At 40.5% G+C, this 17,623-nt stretch overlaps 2 protein-coding genes across 7 annotated transcripts in view; one reads left to right on the forward strand and one right to left on the reverse strand.

Moving 5' to 3' along the window:
* HHLA2 (HHLA2 member of B7 family) overlaps window positions 1-17,623 on the forward strand; it is a 28,350-nt gene that overhangs the window by 1,002 nt on the left and 9,725 nt on the right. For 3 of the 6 annotated variants that reach the window (XM_063148199.1, XM_063148200.1, XM_063148202.1), the window contains exons 2-8: window positions 2,958-3,053; window positions 4,149-4,469; window positions 4,917-5,177; window positions 6,931-7,221; window positions 9,212-9,303; window positions 9,492-9,562; window positions 10,179-10,849. In XM_063148199.1, coding sequence (XP_063004269.1) covers window positions 2,990-3,053; window positions 4,149-4,469; window positions 4,917-5,177; window positions 6,931-7,221; window positions 9,212-9,303; window positions 9,492-9,562; window positions 10,179-10,302 — 1,224 coding nt within the window. In that variant the 5' untranslated portion in view covers window positions 2,958-2,989 and the 3' untranslated portion in view covers window positions 10,303-10,849. Of the gene's footprint in view, window positions 1-2,957; window positions 3,054-4,148; window positions 4,470-4,916; window positions 5,178-6,930; window positions 7,222-9,211; window positions 9,304-9,491; window positions 9,563-10,178; window positions 10,850-17,623 lie in introns of those variants that run through there. The other 3 variants (XR_010026655.1, XR_010026654.1, XM_063148203.1) reach the window with 2 other exon arrangements.
* Window positions 12,666-17,623, reverse strand: part of MYH15 (myosin heavy chain 15) — a 45,922-nt gene continuing 40,964 nt past the window's right edge. Inside the window, exons 39-43 of the mRNA XM_063148198.1 lie at window positions 17,162-17,332; window positions 16,566-16,670; window positions 15,223-15,318; window positions 14,571-14,708; window positions 12,666-12,797 (exon numbers count right to left, since the gene is read on the reverse strand). Of these exons, the coding sequence (XP_063004268.1) occupies window positions 12,780-12,797; window positions 14,571-14,708; window positions 15,223-15,318; window positions 16,566-16,670; window positions 17,162-17,332 (528 nt within the window). The 3' untranslated portion in view covers window positions 12,666-12,779. The remainder of the gene's footprint in view (window positions 12,798-14,570; window positions 14,709-15,222; window positions 15,319-16,565; window positions 16,671-17,161; window positions 17,333-17,623) is intronic.

A 17,623-nucleotide genomic window follows, 5' to 3' on the forward strand; every position in this document is an offset into this window, starting at 1 on the left:
AAATAATTGCCTAACCCTGCAGCCTAGGCAGCCCTAGGGACCTACCTGTTGTTTCAGATGACCAGCTTCTTGAGAAGGGTGTCATGATTACTTTTACCTTACGTTCTTTTTCTCCTGAGCCCGGGGGATGTGACCTGGCTCCCGGTGCTCTGCCCCTGAGGGAATTGGCGCTGCCGCTGCCTCCCCGAGCGCCTTGGGAGCAGCGTCGTGGCAGCTTGTAAGCCTGTTAGAGCTTGCAAGAACTTTGGGTTTGCCAGGCAAAATAAACGGTTAAGAGAAAATGTTTTTTAAGCCCAAAGAAGAGAACACAGAGGGTGTGAAATCTTTGCGTGTGTCGAATCGTAGATCTCACTGTAAAAACAGCTGCTTCTCTCAAGGGGACTGCACGAATTTGTGTGTTAGCTGCTCGAGCCCTGAGCCATGCGGGTGGGTCAGAGTGCAGCTGGAGAGCGGCAAAGATCAACAGGGAGTGAGACTGTGGAAATTTTCTTCCATTCGGAGTATTTCTCAACAACTGAAGTATGGAGTTAGCATTTAAGTTGTAAGGGTTTCATTGTGGGGAGGCAGAGAACGACTTCTCTGTTTTACTGTGGGACATCTGAAGATTCAGTGAGGAAATTCTAGAAAGCTGGTATCATTGTGGCAGGAGATTTTAGCAGTATGTGATTAACATGTCTTTTTGAGAATTTTACATGCTTGTTTTTCTTGTTTGCTTGTTGGTAAAAATGAAAATCTTCTAGTATTTCCCAGTCCTTGTAAGTGTGTGTATATGCTTGAAATGTGTTCTTGTTAAGTTGCATTGAAAAGGAATAAATAGAATCCTTTGTACTCTGAAATAAATAAATTTTATGTGAAAGGAGAATATTTCAATTTGCACACCAGCTCTCAAAGAGGTCACAAAGTACACTGGGCAGCCACCAATCCCAGTGGCTGTTTGCTGCAGGAGTGCCCTGATCAGGTTTGAGCTTGACTGCAGAGTTCAGAAATGGGGAAATACTTGGATACAGTTTGGTCACTGATAAACCCAAGAAAGAGAAAGCATGTGTTTGTTTCCTGTAGTGGCCAAAGCAAATGCAGCATTCCCCCTACCATTATTTGAGCTGTTCAGTATGTCTTTGGAAAAGCATTTTAGCACCTTGCCTTGCTCTCAGGAACCCTGGCTGAGCTGTTTTCCAGTTGAGCCTGTGGTGATTCTGTATGAAATAATTCTCCTGAAAATTAGACCATCAGTAACTGACATGACTACAGTGAACTTAATTCTACTTGTGCACTGTCTGTATACATTATTTCATATTGGTATTTCACTACAAAGCCTTAGGGCATGACTTCTTTGTTGTGCCACTTACGTCTGTGACAAACAGGCATTGTTTGTTGCATGTTTGTTCAGTCAGCATACAGACACTTTATCCCTGTAAGTCTCCAGAACTTGCTGAAAAGACTGGCCAGAACCTACACTCATATTTTTCCATAGACCAGCATACATTTTTCTCTAATGGGAAGATCCAAAGCTACAGTTTGTGCTGAACATGAAACTTTTCAGCTAAGTAGTTGTAGCTGTTGTATTTTGGAGCAGGTTATGGGGCACAGCTAGAAGGTGGGAGTCAGTGTGCACCGTCCATGCAGCCCCCAAAGGCATCACAGAGGTACCACTGGAACCGTGTTACTCTCAGAGCATCACTGCCAGTGAAGGGTGGCATGTCAATTAAACATGGCAGATCCCTCACTAAGGGAAATACAGCATTGATTGCAGTTTCTGAAATTCAAACATCAAGCACAGTATATCTTGTTGATCAAGTTGGAAGTGTAGTAAATAAGCAAAAAAATCCAATAAAACATGATGTGCCCCACTTGCCAGTGCAAGGGGTAAAGAAAGTAGATACTGGCAATTGTTGCTGACATGGAACAAAATTATACATCAGATGTTTATTTTTCCATTGCATCTATTTCTGCCTCAGATTTAATGTTTTGGTGCCTCTGTTTTTTTGTTCTGTTTTTTTCTCCTAAAAGAATAGTGAGAATACATAAAGCAAGCACACTACCTTTTCAAAAGAAATAATACTCAAAAATCTTTAGGATTTAGGATTCACGTCCGCCACAAATATAGTCTTAGACCAGTCAAAATGATTCAGAATACTAAAAGGCCAGGCTAGCAAGCCTGGGTAAACCAGTTAGAAGTGGTACCTATAGCTGCCTTTTGGGGAGAAAAAAAAGGACTAGGAAAATCTATTGAAGACTTTTCAAGTTACTTGATTCGTGAGGTAATTTCTCCACTGGGGTATGCTGTATTTTAGGATAAGACTGCATTTTCCTCCACTCAGGTAATAGTTACAGTAAGGTTATTCTTTTTCTGTTACGCATGAGAGGTTCCAGTTCATTGCTGTCTGCCAAAACAGAAGATATGATGAGAAAGTCTCCTCCTTTGCATTCCTACCCTAAATTTACATGCACATGTTTCTGAAAGTGTAAAAAGTGTGAAAAGTTCTCAATATCTGCAATATTTGCAAATGCAATCAAATTTTCCACCCCAGAAAGTCAAATATTGCAGTAATCAGAAAAATATTTTAAAAAGCAAAGAAAATCAGGCTTGACAAGGGATATCTTACATACTTTTGCAAATTTGACTTGACCAGTTTTCCTTGGTATCCTGTTCAGGAATGAGGAAGATTAATATTCCCTAGCCCTGCAATAGCACTGATAGTAAACGCTTTCTATTTATTAAAAATACAGCATCAATCTGCAAGGGGCTACAAGGTAATGAGTGAGCCTCCACTACTATGTAATGTGTAGGATCACATAATGAATTACTTAAATGTCAAAAATCTGTACCAAGTCTGTTGCAAACAAAAACATGATACAAAGGCCTATAGTCCTTTGCAAGCTGTAGAAAGGAAATTACATATGGACATGTCTTTTATCCGCATTTAAACAGGTTTTATCCCCTGCTTATATTTTGCCAGTTTGACCTGAATCTACGAACCAATGAAGAAAAATGAAAGGACAGAACATACCAGCTGTCATGATCTGTGTATTTCACATCAGTGCTACACTTTGGGGTAGGTTGTAGCTGAAAAATAATAAAAAATACCATTATTTTAAATTTTTATTAAGAAGAGCTAGTGAATTCAAGCACTGTTTATTAAGGTAAAGAATCGATTTTGGGTAATGTAAAACACTTCTGAAGCCAAGGACTGTTTGTCAGGTGGCTGCATGGATGGCTGTGGCCATTGAGCCCCCAGACTGTTACCTGCCAATGTTTCTGCCCCACTGGTTCAGCAGGCAGTGCTTTTCAGTTCAGACTGAAAATGTTTTGCATCAAATTGACTGACTTTGCATTGAGAAGACTAAGGAAAAGTCATTTGGATTGTTCTGCCAGATGAGCTAGAGATGGGACCAGAATGTCTGAGATGGCAGCTGCCCCTGGGCACTCACTACCAGCCTAACATCTTGGCCAAAAAGTCAATGTGATGATGCTAAGTCAATGCAGTCAGTTTTTTGAAAGATTAATTTTAAATTTCTCTTGTATGCTAGCAAGGCCTAACTTAAATGTTGACAGAAATGAGATGCTACCACTTGTGTCAATTTTTGGAATGCACACCTTAATTATCTCAAGGGGCTGAGACAGAGCTTCCTCATCCTGTCTGTGGTGGCAAAGCTGTTTCAGGAAGTTCTGTCCTTCCCATCAGTTGCAGAGCCATGTCCTTTTTCCCTGTGATGGTACAACTGCTTGGCACTGTGTGAGGGTGGTTGGTAACACGGGGCATTGCAGCATGGCACTGTGAATGTTTGAACATGTAGGAAGCTGCAGCTCAAAAGGCTTTTAAAGTCTAAGATGGAAAAGATGTGGTTCAAAGTGTGGGAACACATTTGAAGCTCAGGTGGTAAGGTGGCAGTGTGCTGATTTGAGTATGTAGGTGCTCACTTGGGATTCCTACATAAACTGATTAGAAGTTCAGCGAGCAGAGCTCTGTGTTGTCATCCTGATTAAACTGAATGGACACCCTTGCTGTCCCAAGAGACTCATGTGACAGAAAAGTCATTAAAGAGACGTTGGCACACCTGCAAGAGCATTTTTTTGTCAGGGATAAATAGGTGCAGAAATATACTTGTAGACTGGATTAAACTTAGTCATTTATACTTATGGGCTTTAGGTTTTACAGAACAGGAAGAAGTAACAGGACTTTTTTCCAAGGATTGCATCCTCCCTTGTCGTTTCCCACCTGGGCATGATGAAGTAATTCACTGGAGCAAAGAGAACAAAAATGTGCACAGTTACTACCAGCAGAAGGATCAGCTGGGAGCACAAGATCCACATTACAGACTCAGAACACACCTTTTCCATGAGAACATCCCTAGTGGAAATGCCTCCTTGAAACTTAGTAACCTGACCATGACTGACGAGGGCTCTTATACCTGCTACGTGGGAACAGCCCAACATCAAACAGAAGTGGAAGTGCAACTACGAGTTAAAGGTCAGTAAGGCATCAAAAACCCTTGGATCACACCACTGCAAATGGAATGGCACCAGCAGATTTCCTTGAGTTTCTCCCATGGAATCAAAATCTTCCAACACAGCAGAGCACCTTTTGGGCCTGATGGTGTTATGCAGCAGTTTTTTTCCTCTGGTGAAATATTGCAACATGGATTGGAAAATTTTAGTGCAGCACTTGTTTTCATATCCTACAGCACGTTGATTTCTAAGGGCTAATTATGTGGTACACATAATGTGGCTTCTCAGAACTGTACATATCTTGGCCTTGTAAGTAGCTGTGCTTTCTTCTGAAATCAAACACAGATGAAGTTTTGTTCTCAGCTATATTCATTCTCCCCAATGGTATTTCAAAAGAGTAATCGCTTCAAGTTAAAAACCATTTTGTAAGTAGTAAGATTTATTTTTAAAATTATTTTTTCATCTACAGCTCCTTCTTCTTATGCACTGGAATACCAAAAGACAAACACAGAAAGGAGACTGAAGTGCTATGCTTTTCTCACTTATCCAGCACCAACTATATCTTGGGTACAGGGCAGTACATACATCCAGGAGACAGATCGGGAGGAAACTAGGAATGGAGTTCTCTATTCTCTTAGAAGTGACAAGGACATTATAAATGTGACAGATACTTACCAATGTCATATTCATTTGGATCATGAAGTGTGGGCTGCTGAATGGAAGATGCAAGGTAGGAATGAAATCTCTTTCAGCATTGTTATTGAATTTCACAGCTGGCTTCAGAGTCAAACTAAAGACAGTCTTTCTGCAGTGGGGCAACATGGATATGGGACAGTGCAAATGGATATACCTTTCTCTTGGAAATGCATGTGTTAGGATTTCAAGGCAGCATTACCAGTTGCTTCCAAGAAGTAGGAATGAGAGGGGCTAGTTCACCCTTCTCTAAGTTACTTTTACTCTTAACATCTCTTCTATATGAGTTTCACATTTTAAGAGGTGCCTAATAAACAAACTTCACCCTCTATCAACAAAATAATTCTGCCCATTGGACAAAATACATGGAAACCTTGGAGAATATGTGGGTTCTGTGAGGGAGGTGAAAGTTTGCCTGCTGCTCTAGCTGCATATGATCTGTTTGATCCTTTCATTGTACTTCTCTTCACATGCATCCTTAAGTACCATTCTGAGTGCTGGGTGCGTGGGGAGCAGCAAACAGTTTGCATTTTAGTGAACAGCAGCCCGTTTGTTTTAGTTAAGGAAAAGCAGGACTATGAAATTTCAACTCTGCTTTGTCTTCCTCCTGAATTTCATTGGAAATTCACTTTGAGTCGATAACTGGTGGTTTTCAACCTTTCCTGTTTCTTAGGGAATATTTTTAGTTGAAGGAAGAGCAATGCAAGAGCTGTTCTCTTGTGAGATGTGCATGGATGCTTCCACTATCCTGATTACCCCTAAAGTGTATCCAGACACTCTCAGTGCCTAACCCACTGCATAAGCTCCAGAACAAGAGTGCAGTTTTTAATTTACACGGAATTGCTTACAATATGGAAGGTTGCAAGTATGGCATCTTAGTAGCTACCAAGTGCACTGTGTCACACACATACTTGCATTTCCCTGCATCCATATAACCCCTCAGTAGAACATTTTGAAAACAAACTGTTCTCCTTTTGTTTCTGTAGTAGCAGTGTGGGGTACAATTCTGGTTTTTTTTTGTCTTCATGATTTTTCAGCCCCACACCTTTGTTCATTAACCATCCTCCCAAGAAATAAAGTGTAGTTATACCATGTCAAAATAATCTATTACCTTCCTCTCCAGCTGACTGCCAGCCACCACTGGTGTCAAATCCCTGCTGTCAAATCCATAATTGTGCTATGATGTTTATTTGTCTTGTATTAGTATTTTATATATTAGGTGTTAATTCCATTTACCTGCCTTCTCCTTCCCTTTCCTGTTTTTTTAAAGCTATTTACTACTTGTTAAATGTTCAACATGGACAAGTAAAGTACTTAAGTTCACCATAACTGAAAGTTATTTCTAACTACATACAATCTTTTTATTCTTTTAGTTAAATTATGTTGTGTTTTATCCATTTGCTTCAGGTGTGCAGTTTTCTGATCAGTTCCATTTTCTCTCTGCTCCCAGCATGTGGAATTTCCTGCTGTTTTACACAGACTAGACTGAATCATTTCTATTAATGAGCCCCTCAATTAGAGGAAAAATAGTCAATTTTTAAAAAAAGGATATTCATAAATATTGCCAATACCAATTAGATTTTTGTGTAAGATATGTGTGTTTTTAAAATCTTCAAATGCTTCTGCTTCTAGAAGCGTACTGTGATATTTGAATGCAATATCAAAGTAGTGAAATATATTTTTGTATTTGCTCATGGTAGTATCAAACCTAAGAAAAAAATCACAGAATGTCCAAATAACCTTCACAGTATTTTCCAAAAAAAGTGCAGAGAGCTCTTTATCTGTTTCAGACCACCTGCCCAAGGTGGAAGGAGAGAGCACCGTAATTGCTTGTGAACACGGCCTTGACACTGCAAGCACTGATGGTTTCAGTGTTGTCTGGACATTGCACAGAAATGCAGTGACCTCAGTCCTGGCCTCCTTCAATGGCACATCTCACTCTCACCAGCCCCGAGTCCAGCTTAACGAAAGTGACTTTTCGCTGAGGCTGGATCATCTTACTGCAGGCGACAGTGGAGAATATCTGTGTAATATTTCAACGCCTCTCTACACAAAACTTGCTGTGACAACTTTGCATGTCGGTAAGTTGCCACTCCTTCCATTTCAGAGGATGAGGACCAGGAACCAATCTCAAAAATAATCATTACATAAAAAGAATCAATACTACAACAATGAATTAAAAATAGTCATGGAAACAGCTCTAGAGTTCAGAATATACCCCTTGAGGAGGGACATTGGCTCCACTGGAAGGTGCTTTTCTTTGTGAATGGATTCAGCCTTCGTTACATGAATTGGGTGAGAATGTAGTGGGACCGCAGTGACAGTTGTTTGCCAGCTCTCGCTATGCTGATGCAACATGCACTTATTTTTGTGTAATTTGGTGTGATCGGTACAGTTGGGTGGAAGAGACATGTTTTATTTTTGTTGGCTCAGAAAAAAGAAAGTTACCAACGATGTGTTTATTTAAAGACTAGAAGTTTGTTTTTTTCAGTCAGCCGCTTATTGTGGCAAAGGTTACAAAATCAAAGTCTGCCTTCAGTGCCTTCAGTTGTCACCAACTGCTCTCATAGCTGGGAACACAGCAGGGCTCTCAGAGTTCTGTCCTAAACGCTCTGCTGACAGCAAACATAGTTTTAAATGTAGCAGAGAGATGATGGGAAGCCCAAAGCTTGTGGTATAAGTTTGGCTGCAGAAGAAAGCTTGTTGAGAACACACAGTTATTATTTTCAAAGCTTTAATTCTACGCAGCAGGCCTTTTTTAGGCCTGGGGATATATATGTTTAAATGCATGCCTGTGTTTTTATGAGCTATAGTAAATTCCCAGCTGTGAAATCTTACTTACAGTTATTTCATTGTCAGTAGCACATACAACAGTAGCACACAGACATTTCACACAATTACATACAATCACCAAAAAGATTGAGAACTAATAGAGGACGCCTCTTCTAAACAAAGAAGAGAACTTGAAGCAAGCCAAGCAAATAAGACATGAAAAATAGAGATGACAGAAAAGGGGGTAGAATAAGTGATAATAACTACAGATGAGTACCTTTGTGGCTTTCAGCACAGCCTGAAAGCAGATAAGTGGCTGGAGACAGTAGGGAGTGGGCTATCCACGTTGGATAGCAGCCATAGCACAGCAGCTGCTGAACAATCAGAAGGGTTTCCAAGGACCACTGGAAAGAAGGCTTTTGAGGGGAAAAAAGAGATTTACAATCATCTCTCCTGCATATGGAAGGGTTGCAGCTTAAAGCTGCTCTTCTGAAGGAATTTACAAGATGTAAACATAGGTCTGCATGTGGTTACAGAGTCAAGCTAAAGGCAATGACTAGATTTAATGCTGTTTTAGCAGTTCTTATTTTTTAGCTGTTTTCCAGACATCCATAGGAAGTTTCCAGAGGAGTACACAATTTTTCAAATTCTTTGGACAAGACACAGCAGGGGAAAGACAACCTGAGGTAGAAGGGCCATGCAGTTCTTTTGACAGTTTGGTGCTGTGCAGAGGTTTCTTCTAGGTGGACTTTGATCTCCTGTGGAATCCATGGTTGTCACTCACTCATCTCAGGATTTCTTGTGTATACCTGGATTGCATGGTTGCACTATGGAGCAGGGCAATGTTTCAGATTAAAGTTACAAAGATTTTGCAGCAGGAGTCGTGAAATTTAAGATCCAAGCTGGATAACATTTACAGAGCTCCTCTACTGTAAATCAGTAGTGCTAATGGCACTGAGCACTGTACCTGGAGACAGTGCCCAGCACCCTGGGCAGTTGACTGGTTTTAAATGGGAAGTTGTCAAATCCTATCCCATGAGCACACATGGAATTTGCTATCAGCACAATTAAGTAAAATAATCAGCTTTCAGCTAGTCACACTTAAGTCAGTAAAGTATCACTTCAAAGTCTTTCACTATGAGTCAAGTAAATTGAACATTGTTGTCCTTGTCTGAGTTTCCTTGTAATGTTTCTTTCTCCCTAAATCATACCTTTTAGATTATAAATAAGAAAAAAATCATAGCTTTGATATATTTATTGAATAATAAGCCCTTCTTTTTTGTACTTGTATTTTTAAAGAAAATTCAGATAACACTTGGAAAATTGTGCTAGGAGTGCTTTGTGCTGTGGTGGCAGTGGTGACAATAGCAGCGGTACTTTGCTATCTCAAGGTATGTACAATCTTTAGAGTACTTATTTTTTAAGATACTGCTGATACCAAGCCTCTCAAGATTTGAATAAGAATTGAGCCAAACTTTGGAACTTTAAAAAAATTGATAATTAGTAGCCGTAGCTAGACAGTTGTGATTAAACAACTGCACTGTTAGCATTGTTTTTTATGCTGATCTTCTGTTTTAAGAAAAGGGAAGACAATCCCAATGTGAACAGGCTGTCTGGACAAGGGGCACCAGGAGTAAAGTCCAAAGAAAGGTAATTCTGGCAGTGGGAGATTGAAATCCATTGACCACCTCCTCAAAATGGACCCCCAACTCAAATTGAAGGGAAGTACCTAAATCCAGACCTTGAATGTTTTTCTGAAGATTTTGTCACAATCTGAATTTGGTAAGCTTCAGGAGGCATTTTATGGGTACCTTGAGGTACAGCAAAAACACATTAGAAAGAAAACTGAAATTATTATGCCTCAGTCTTTTTTCATTTTTCTCTCTACACAGAGATTCACTTGCATACTGCTTATTAAACAGTTGTAACATGCTTTAGAGATGATAATATACTTTGAGATGCAGTTGTCTAAACAATTTAAGCAAGATTAAGTTATCTTGGGACCTATTGGGCTGTCAAACATATCATAATCAGAGGAAGTGGAACAGTTGACAGGTTAATTCAGCTCTGGTTACATTGATGGAGGGCTAGATGGAAAAACCAGGAATGTTTCTGCACTGTTGTGTGCATGCTTATTTTACTCAGATAAAACTAAAATGGAAAATGCTGACTTATCTTTATGGTGAGTGTGTCTTTTTCTTGTTCCCCCACTAGAGGATTAATTTTACACATCAGTAGTTCTTATAAGTATTTTTATTTTGTCTAGAAAAAAAAGAAGAGAGGAATCATACGGAGACCTTGACATACAGGAAGAAAATATCTCTCTGCACACAGATACTCCTGAGACTGGTGACGAAAAGAACAAAGAGTGCCACCACCTTCCCCTTTGAGTTACTGTAAGAGCCACATGGAAATGTGATTTTCTGAGCAACAATAGCAGACAAATGGGGAGGAAAAAAAGTCAATGGACACTTATATGTGAAGAATCATGGAGCAAGGCATCTCACCCCCCGCATGAGCTTATCTGTTGCTTTTTAACTGGTGAGTTAACTCAAACCAGACAGAGCTGTCTTGTAGTGAGTTATTTTGGCACCATGGGATTACCATCTGGAAAGACAAACTGGAATTCTGACTGTCAGGCACCTGCCTTTACAAACTATATAATTTATATCAGACTGTCACAAAGCAGAAATATTCTGCACATTTTCCTAGAATCATGGAGTTTCTCCTCAGAGCAGGGACACCTGCTTTGCTGTTATTCCTCTGGAGGCTGACTATTTCTTTTGCTAGTTTTAATATAGGTAGCTTGATATCATGTACTGTTTTATGTAATCTACTGGTAGTTCTTTTGTTTTATACTGTGTCAGAATTAACTCAGGTTAAGACCTTTTATGTGTTACCTCCTATCTTTTCAATAAATAACTCATTTTATAAATAGACCTGATCTGCCATTCTTAGAAGCTGTGGGCTAGAATGATTTCTTAAATTTAAGCTGTTGCCAAAAATCTGAGGCTAAGGCAGGGCTTCTGTGAAGCTCCCACTTGTTCTGTGACAAGTCAGCATGCAAAATTGGATGTCCTAAAGGGACAAAGAAGTTTCCAGAGAAGAAGAAATCCCTAAATTTTGAGTTTTGGTGGGGTTTTCTTTAGGGTGAGGAAAAGAGAGCTTACTGGTTTTTATTTCATCTAGTATTTTATTTTAAAGTAAAGACCATGTCTGCTGTCGACAGTGGCAAGTCCGAGCCCAGCAGAGCATGCTGGGCTGGCAGTGGTGGGGAGAGCAGAGAAGTGTCTGAGTGGGAGCAGCTGTGGGGAACCAAACAGTGGCAGACTGAGGTGTGAGAAGCTGAATGCTGCCAAACACAGCCTAGCACAGTGGTCTGGAAAATGAACCGTGTGACATGGACGATCCAGCTTCTGGGGGTTTATCTGTCATTGTTCTCCATTGTCTTGGGCTCAGGGATAGGAAATGTGGGAGCCTCCCCCACCTGCTTTTGTCCTGGGGGCCACATGTTGTGTGGGAATGGTTGCCACCTTGTCCTAGTCTGGAAAAACACGTTGAGCCGGCAGCACTGGAATGGCTGCCATCTTGTTCCTGTCCCAGGGGACCGCATGGACACAACTTGTGAGAAGTGTCCGCCATCTTGTCTTTGTCCCTGTAGCCATATGGAACTAAGTTGAGGAGGTGAACACCTTTGTATGGGTAAAGTATCTCTTCTTGTATACTTTTGTTATTAACATTGTTCCTCTTTACTTTCAGTAAATTATCTCAACCCACAGTCCTTGCTTTGTCTCTCTCTTGCCAGAAAGGGGTGGGGGGAAGGGGAGTGGCTTATTTGGAGTTTAATTTTCTGGCTGGTGTTAAACCGCCATGGACCAGTTCCCTGTTTAAAGGCAAGATTGAAAAGAGTTCTTTATTTCTGAGCCACAGGGAGGTGTCCCTTGACACCATCTCCTGTGCCTGTCATGCAGCTGGCAAAGAGAAGTCTCTTGACTGGTGGTAGTAGAAACTTACAAATTGACCGTTCATATGGAAATCTTTACTTTCTCTTCTATAAAACTCAGGGTCCTACATGCAGGACAAATGGAAGCTGGGTTTTCCCATCTTTAAGGGCTCTCCCTTCCACAGGTTTAATCTGTGCTGCTGTCCTGGTTCCAGCCAGGACAGGGCTATTTTTTTGCAATAGCCATGAGGGGACATGACCAGAACCCTAATGTTATTTGATGCCACCCCACTTCATTGGAGGTGGGGGTGGGGAGAGGGACTGTCTGTGCAGGTTCCTTCAAAGGAGGGATCCAGGGTGAGCATTTCTGCATGTGCATCACCCTCTCTTTTTCATACTTTTTAAAAATTAATATTGTTGCTGTTACTATTAATTTTCTTATCTCTTTGCTGTTTCCAGGAAATTGTTCTTGGCCCGTGGTTTTTCACCTTTTGTACTTTCAACTCCCAACTCCATTCCAGGAGTAGGAAGGGGAGGGGGGTCAAGAGTGGCAGTGTGGTTTGGGAGAATGAAGGGAGAAGTACTGTTCATAAAGCAGGACAGCTGCTTTAACAATCTGCATATGAAATACATGAGGCTGTGCAGCATGACTGGATTTGCCCTTAGTTTTGATTTTGTCAGAGATCTGCCAATTAGGATTTGTTCCAACATAATGAAGTCGGCTGTTGGCGAGATGCAATCTTCTATTGATCCCTAAGGCTTGGCAAAATAAAAACACAAATAAATGAATGAAATATGCTATGCAGTCTATTTGGATTTTCACTTGATGTTTATTTCTGTAAGTGCTTATTTTTTCTACATCTGCTTTCAGTTGTGCCTGATTATGTCAAGTATTTTCTCTCATATTTGTCAGCTTGGACTTTTTTATTCCTCTTCATGAACCTGAAAGGCAATTGAGATAGTATGCAACTGTTAAAAATAGAAATGTCAAGAGGTTTTAGTGTAAGTTCACAAGTAAGTGACAAAAGCTGCACTAATGCTTCTGTTCCCTGGTATTACCAGTTTGTATCTGAAATAGACTAGCAGCAGTCTGGCCAACATTTACCATCTTATTCCAGCTAACAGTGCAGGCATCTTGTCCTTGTTCTAGATTATATAGATCCTTTTGATGGCAAAGGACTTCTACAACCCTTTTTTAGTGCTCTGAATGACACACACTCCCCAGAGTGTCCAGGAAATGGGTACTCATAGCAGTAGACAAAGTATTTCTAATGCTGCAGGATTAAAGTAGTCTCTGCAGTGCCCTTCTCTCCCCAGAGGAGATGTTGTGATTTTTGGGACAACAGTCTCCACCTGAATGTGTTTCCTGGCAGCTCCTGCAGTTGCTGCCACAAGACCCTTCTTGTGGAGCTGCCACCGCTGCGTGCACCACTGAGCTCATCTTTTGGCAGCACTGCTCCATTGCCAGAGCTGCAGTTGGTGTTGGCAAACAGCATCTGACTAGTAAAAACAGGCATCCACTTTTCTGTGACTTCTGCATTTTTGAAGCAGAAAGAGGTTACCAGTAAGGTCCAGGAAGTAAACAGCAACCTTAACAGTATTTTAAAAAAGAAATTATTCTCATGGTGTACAGTGTTTATTTGATGCCATGGCTTTGTGAATCTTTAAATGAGTTTATAGTGGTTTTGATTTCTTTTTTTTTTTCTGTAGGGGTAGAATAATTTAGAAAAATCTGTGGAAATTTTTTATCCTTAAAAGCCGCAAATCTTTTGAGGTTCCATTGCAGTACTGCTTCCATTGTACATAAATGTGTGATGAACCAGATATTCAGGTAGTTTTAATGTGTCTTTTCCCTGGATGGTGGAGCAGCAGTAATTTATAAATGTCAAAGGTAATTTCATTAGGCCAATACAAAAGCAGAAATTAAGAGTGTAAAGGCATTTTTCCCTTTCTTAGCTTGGGAGCTATCAACTCCATAAAACATATGTGATGTTAAGCATGGAAGTTTGTTAAACTTGCAAATGAAATAGATTTAGCAATGACCCAGCTCCTCTTTCTATCATTCCTAAAAGTGACAACCTCACTCTTCTTTGCCCTGTTTGCCACAAGGCAACCATAGATAAGTTTGCTCTCAGTTCCAGACTAAGTTCTTAAGTGCCTTCTAGTTTCATTAACATTCTGCTACCATTCAGTTCAAGTGCAAAACACCACAAATATATTTCTAATCACAAATTACTTCCCAGCACCTAAGTGTCTAATCACCAATATTTTCTTTTCTTTTCATCCAGCTCTTCCAATCAATAAAAGTTCATTGAAAGAGCAGTGTTAAAATATCTAATGTGGTAATACCCAGGCTCTATTACATACATAGAAATCTCCATCATCAGGGAAAGAAAAAGGTGGAGTCTTTTTATATCCCTTGCAAAAAGAAACCCCAAAACCCAAAACAAACCCACCAAACCACCAATTCTGCTTCTGCTGCTGAGAACAGAGGTTAAATGACAACAAAAATACAGAAAATATATTTTGTGTAAGGGTCAGATTGCTGTCCTACAGGGTTAAGTTAATATTAAAATAAAGGGCAGAGCGAAACAAAACAAATGTAGAAACCCAAGAATTTATCCTTGTCTACACGACTTTCAGAGATGTAACACATACAGAGGACCCACTATTGTCTGTTAAACACTCACATCTACCCCATACATATGACCATACCTTTTTCATGCCAATGTCTCTTGACTTGCTCCTCAGCTTATTAACTTGAGATTCAGCTATTTCAGCCCTTTCTTCAGCATCATCCAGATCATGTTGCTGTTTTCTGTACTTAGAGAGGTACAGATTGGCTTGAGCTTCCTGTTGAGAAAAAAGACTGCAGCTGATTTCCTCCTGTCCACATGAAACAAAGCTTTTAATTTCAAGTGGGATGGAAAGTGCTCAGCATGAGTAGGTAACAGCTGTATGGGCACCACTTGCCTCCTGCAGAACTGAGATTGTTGTTTTACAGAGTTGGTATTTCTAATGGCATTTTCCATGTTAAGTGAACTAAGAGGCTCTTAATGTGTCTTCTGAGGGGCTAGGAGGGGCTGAGGGCTGTTTGTTCCCTTCCTCCCCTTCTCTTGCAAATTATACTGCAATCTTAGGATAAAATGGAATACTTTTTCTTAAATATAATCAACACATATGCTGTATATTTTACTTTATGTATAATACAAATACAGTTTTATATGATGCAGGGCTTATATAGATATGAAAATAATTATTTATGGGCACAAAATGTGTCTTTGTACTAGAAATTTCTATGGATAAAACATTTTAGGTTTAGAACAATACATCTCTCAGAGGTAAAAAGGTCCAGATAGTTACTTACAGCTTCCTCTGCTTGGTGCTTGTAACTCTTCACTTTTAATTGTAGCTTGTCAATCAGATCCTGCATCCTGGCAAGATTCTTCTTATCTTCTTCTGACTGTATCAAAACGCCATTAATTGTGTTGATAGAGTAAAAAGGCTTAAATCATCTACCACAATACAATAATTATTATAAAAATTATATATTTTAGAAACTTATAGCTCAAAGCACAAACTAGCCATGTCCAAATTTCTACATTGTCATTGAAGAAGTGTGTGTAGGGGTGAAAACTGAGACTACCCTTCCCATGTATAGATGTATATACATTTTATATAAATGTATAGAAAGATATATATGTGCACACACTTTTAGAGGTGTGCAGATACACACAGGCAGAGTTCCTTGCTCGGGGGTGAGGAGCATGCTTGTCATTATAAAGCATGTCATTATATATTGAAGCAGATATGGGAGAGCCTAGAACTGTGTAATTTGCATAATTTGAAGTTTGATTCGCAGGCATTTCTGGTTAAAAAAGCTGTCATGCTCCACAAGCAGAGGGACCAGCTAATTCTGCCTGCACACTGCAATAAAGAAAACAACCTTCAGCTGATACAAAAGTCAAAGTAAAACAACAGGTAGGAGGCTAAATAATCTCCTAAGGCAGATGGATGGGTTTATCTTCTTAACACTGTTCAAAGAAAAAGGGTAAGTAAGTGCTCTGTGCTGCAGGCCTTTTTTGAAGGCCAAGCAGCATGAGCAGCTGTTAGCAAGCCTGCAGGAGACTCAAGACTAGACCCTGCTGCTCAGTAATAGAGGCCTAGGACTCAGCAACCCTACGCTGAGCAGGGCATTAGAGCCACTGAGTCCTTCTGGCTCCTTTTAGCAACAGCAGGACAGCTGAGAGGGAGCTGGGCTCTTTCTTCCTTTGCATTGTAAACAGTCTACATTGAAGCCTGTTCCATATTAATACTGTGCTAAAAATGTCCAAATCCCAGCAACAGAGGCTTTCTAACATTAGTTACAGCAAATCAGGCAAGAGGATGATGATCACTGGCACAGAATGCCCAGAGAAACTGTGGATGCTCCATGCCCAGAAGTGTTCGAGGCCAGGTTGGATGGGGCTCTGAGTAGCCTGGTGTAGTGGAAGGTGTCTCTGCACACAGCAGGGGCATTGGAATGAGATGATTGCCAAGGACCCTTCCAACCCAAAGCATTCTGTGATGGAAGCCGTAGGGAGACGTTCCTCCTGTGTCTAAAGCTTCCAGCATTCAGAAAGCTCTGACTAAGGCCATCCATCCTCCTCCACTGTAACCCTGAGGCTATTAGTGATGTGTTTTGCCAGTTGCCCGGTGGTTACTGCATACCTGGTAAGTCAGCTCCTTTATGCGTCTCTCGAACTTGCGGGCTCCTTTTTGGGCATCTGAATTGCGACGGAGTTCAGCCTCAAGTTCATTCTCCAGCTCACGAACCTGCAAAAAAACCCTTGCCATTATGCTACATATATGTAAAGCAGTACATAATTTGGTTCACAGTTCAAGAAATGCTAGGTATGTCCATAGGGTCAAATTTCAGGAAGTGATCAAAATGTCACCTTTGCACTCTGTTTTTTCATAAAAGTATTCTAGCTGCACCATCAGTCAGAGGTGCAGACATGTGCAAAGGCCAAAAATGTTTAACCAAAGCAAGCATTGAGAGACACTTTTGCTGTTTTTAAGTGCTGGGGCTTTTAATTATTTTTTAATCAAGGGCTTTGTTTATCTGCTGGTCAGCAGCTCATAGCTGGATAATGAAGGGGAAGCATGTCTCCAAGAACTGCTCACCTGCATTTTGTGAAACAGAGGAAAGTGTCCATACTACCCCTTCTCGGCCTCTGTGAACTTATCAGGCAGCACTAGGCTACTGATGTGATGCCAATTCTATAAGCAGAAGGCAGTGGTCTGAAGTTGGAGCACAAACTTACTCTGGATTCCAGTTTTTGGATCTGCTTCTTGCCACCTTTCAGAGCTATTTGTTCTGCTTCATCCAGTCGCTTCTGGAGGTCTTTAATGGTTTGCTCCATGTTCTTCTTCATTCTCTCTAAATGAGCACTAGTGTCCTGCTCTTTTTTGAGCTCCTCAGCCATCATTGCTGCCTGGAAAACAACCACATTTTACAGGAAATCCTGTATGCTGTTGCATTATGATTTAGAATAAATGGTGGAAGATCAGTCCTGAGCTATCCCTTATTTGGATTATTCACTGTAGCCAAAGCTCCACAGAATACTTTCTGTGTGCATACCTTGCCTGGACAGAGAAAATGGAAGGATAGAAAAACCTTGGAGTCCTTTTTCCCCCTCTCTGTTCTAACGCTTTATTTAAGATTCCACCTCTCCCTCTTTCTTGTTTTCTTTATCCCTGTGCTTTACCACTGGGGTTCTTGTTTA

The sequence above is a fragment of the Melospiza melodia genome, chromosome 2 (genome assembly GCF_035770615.1).
Source record: "Melospiza melodia melodia isolate bMelMel2 chromosome 2, bMelMel2.pri, whole genome shotgun sequence".
Classification (NCBI taxonomy): Eukaryota; Metazoa; Chordata; class Aves; order Passeriformes; family Passerellidae; genus Melospiza; species Melospiza melodia.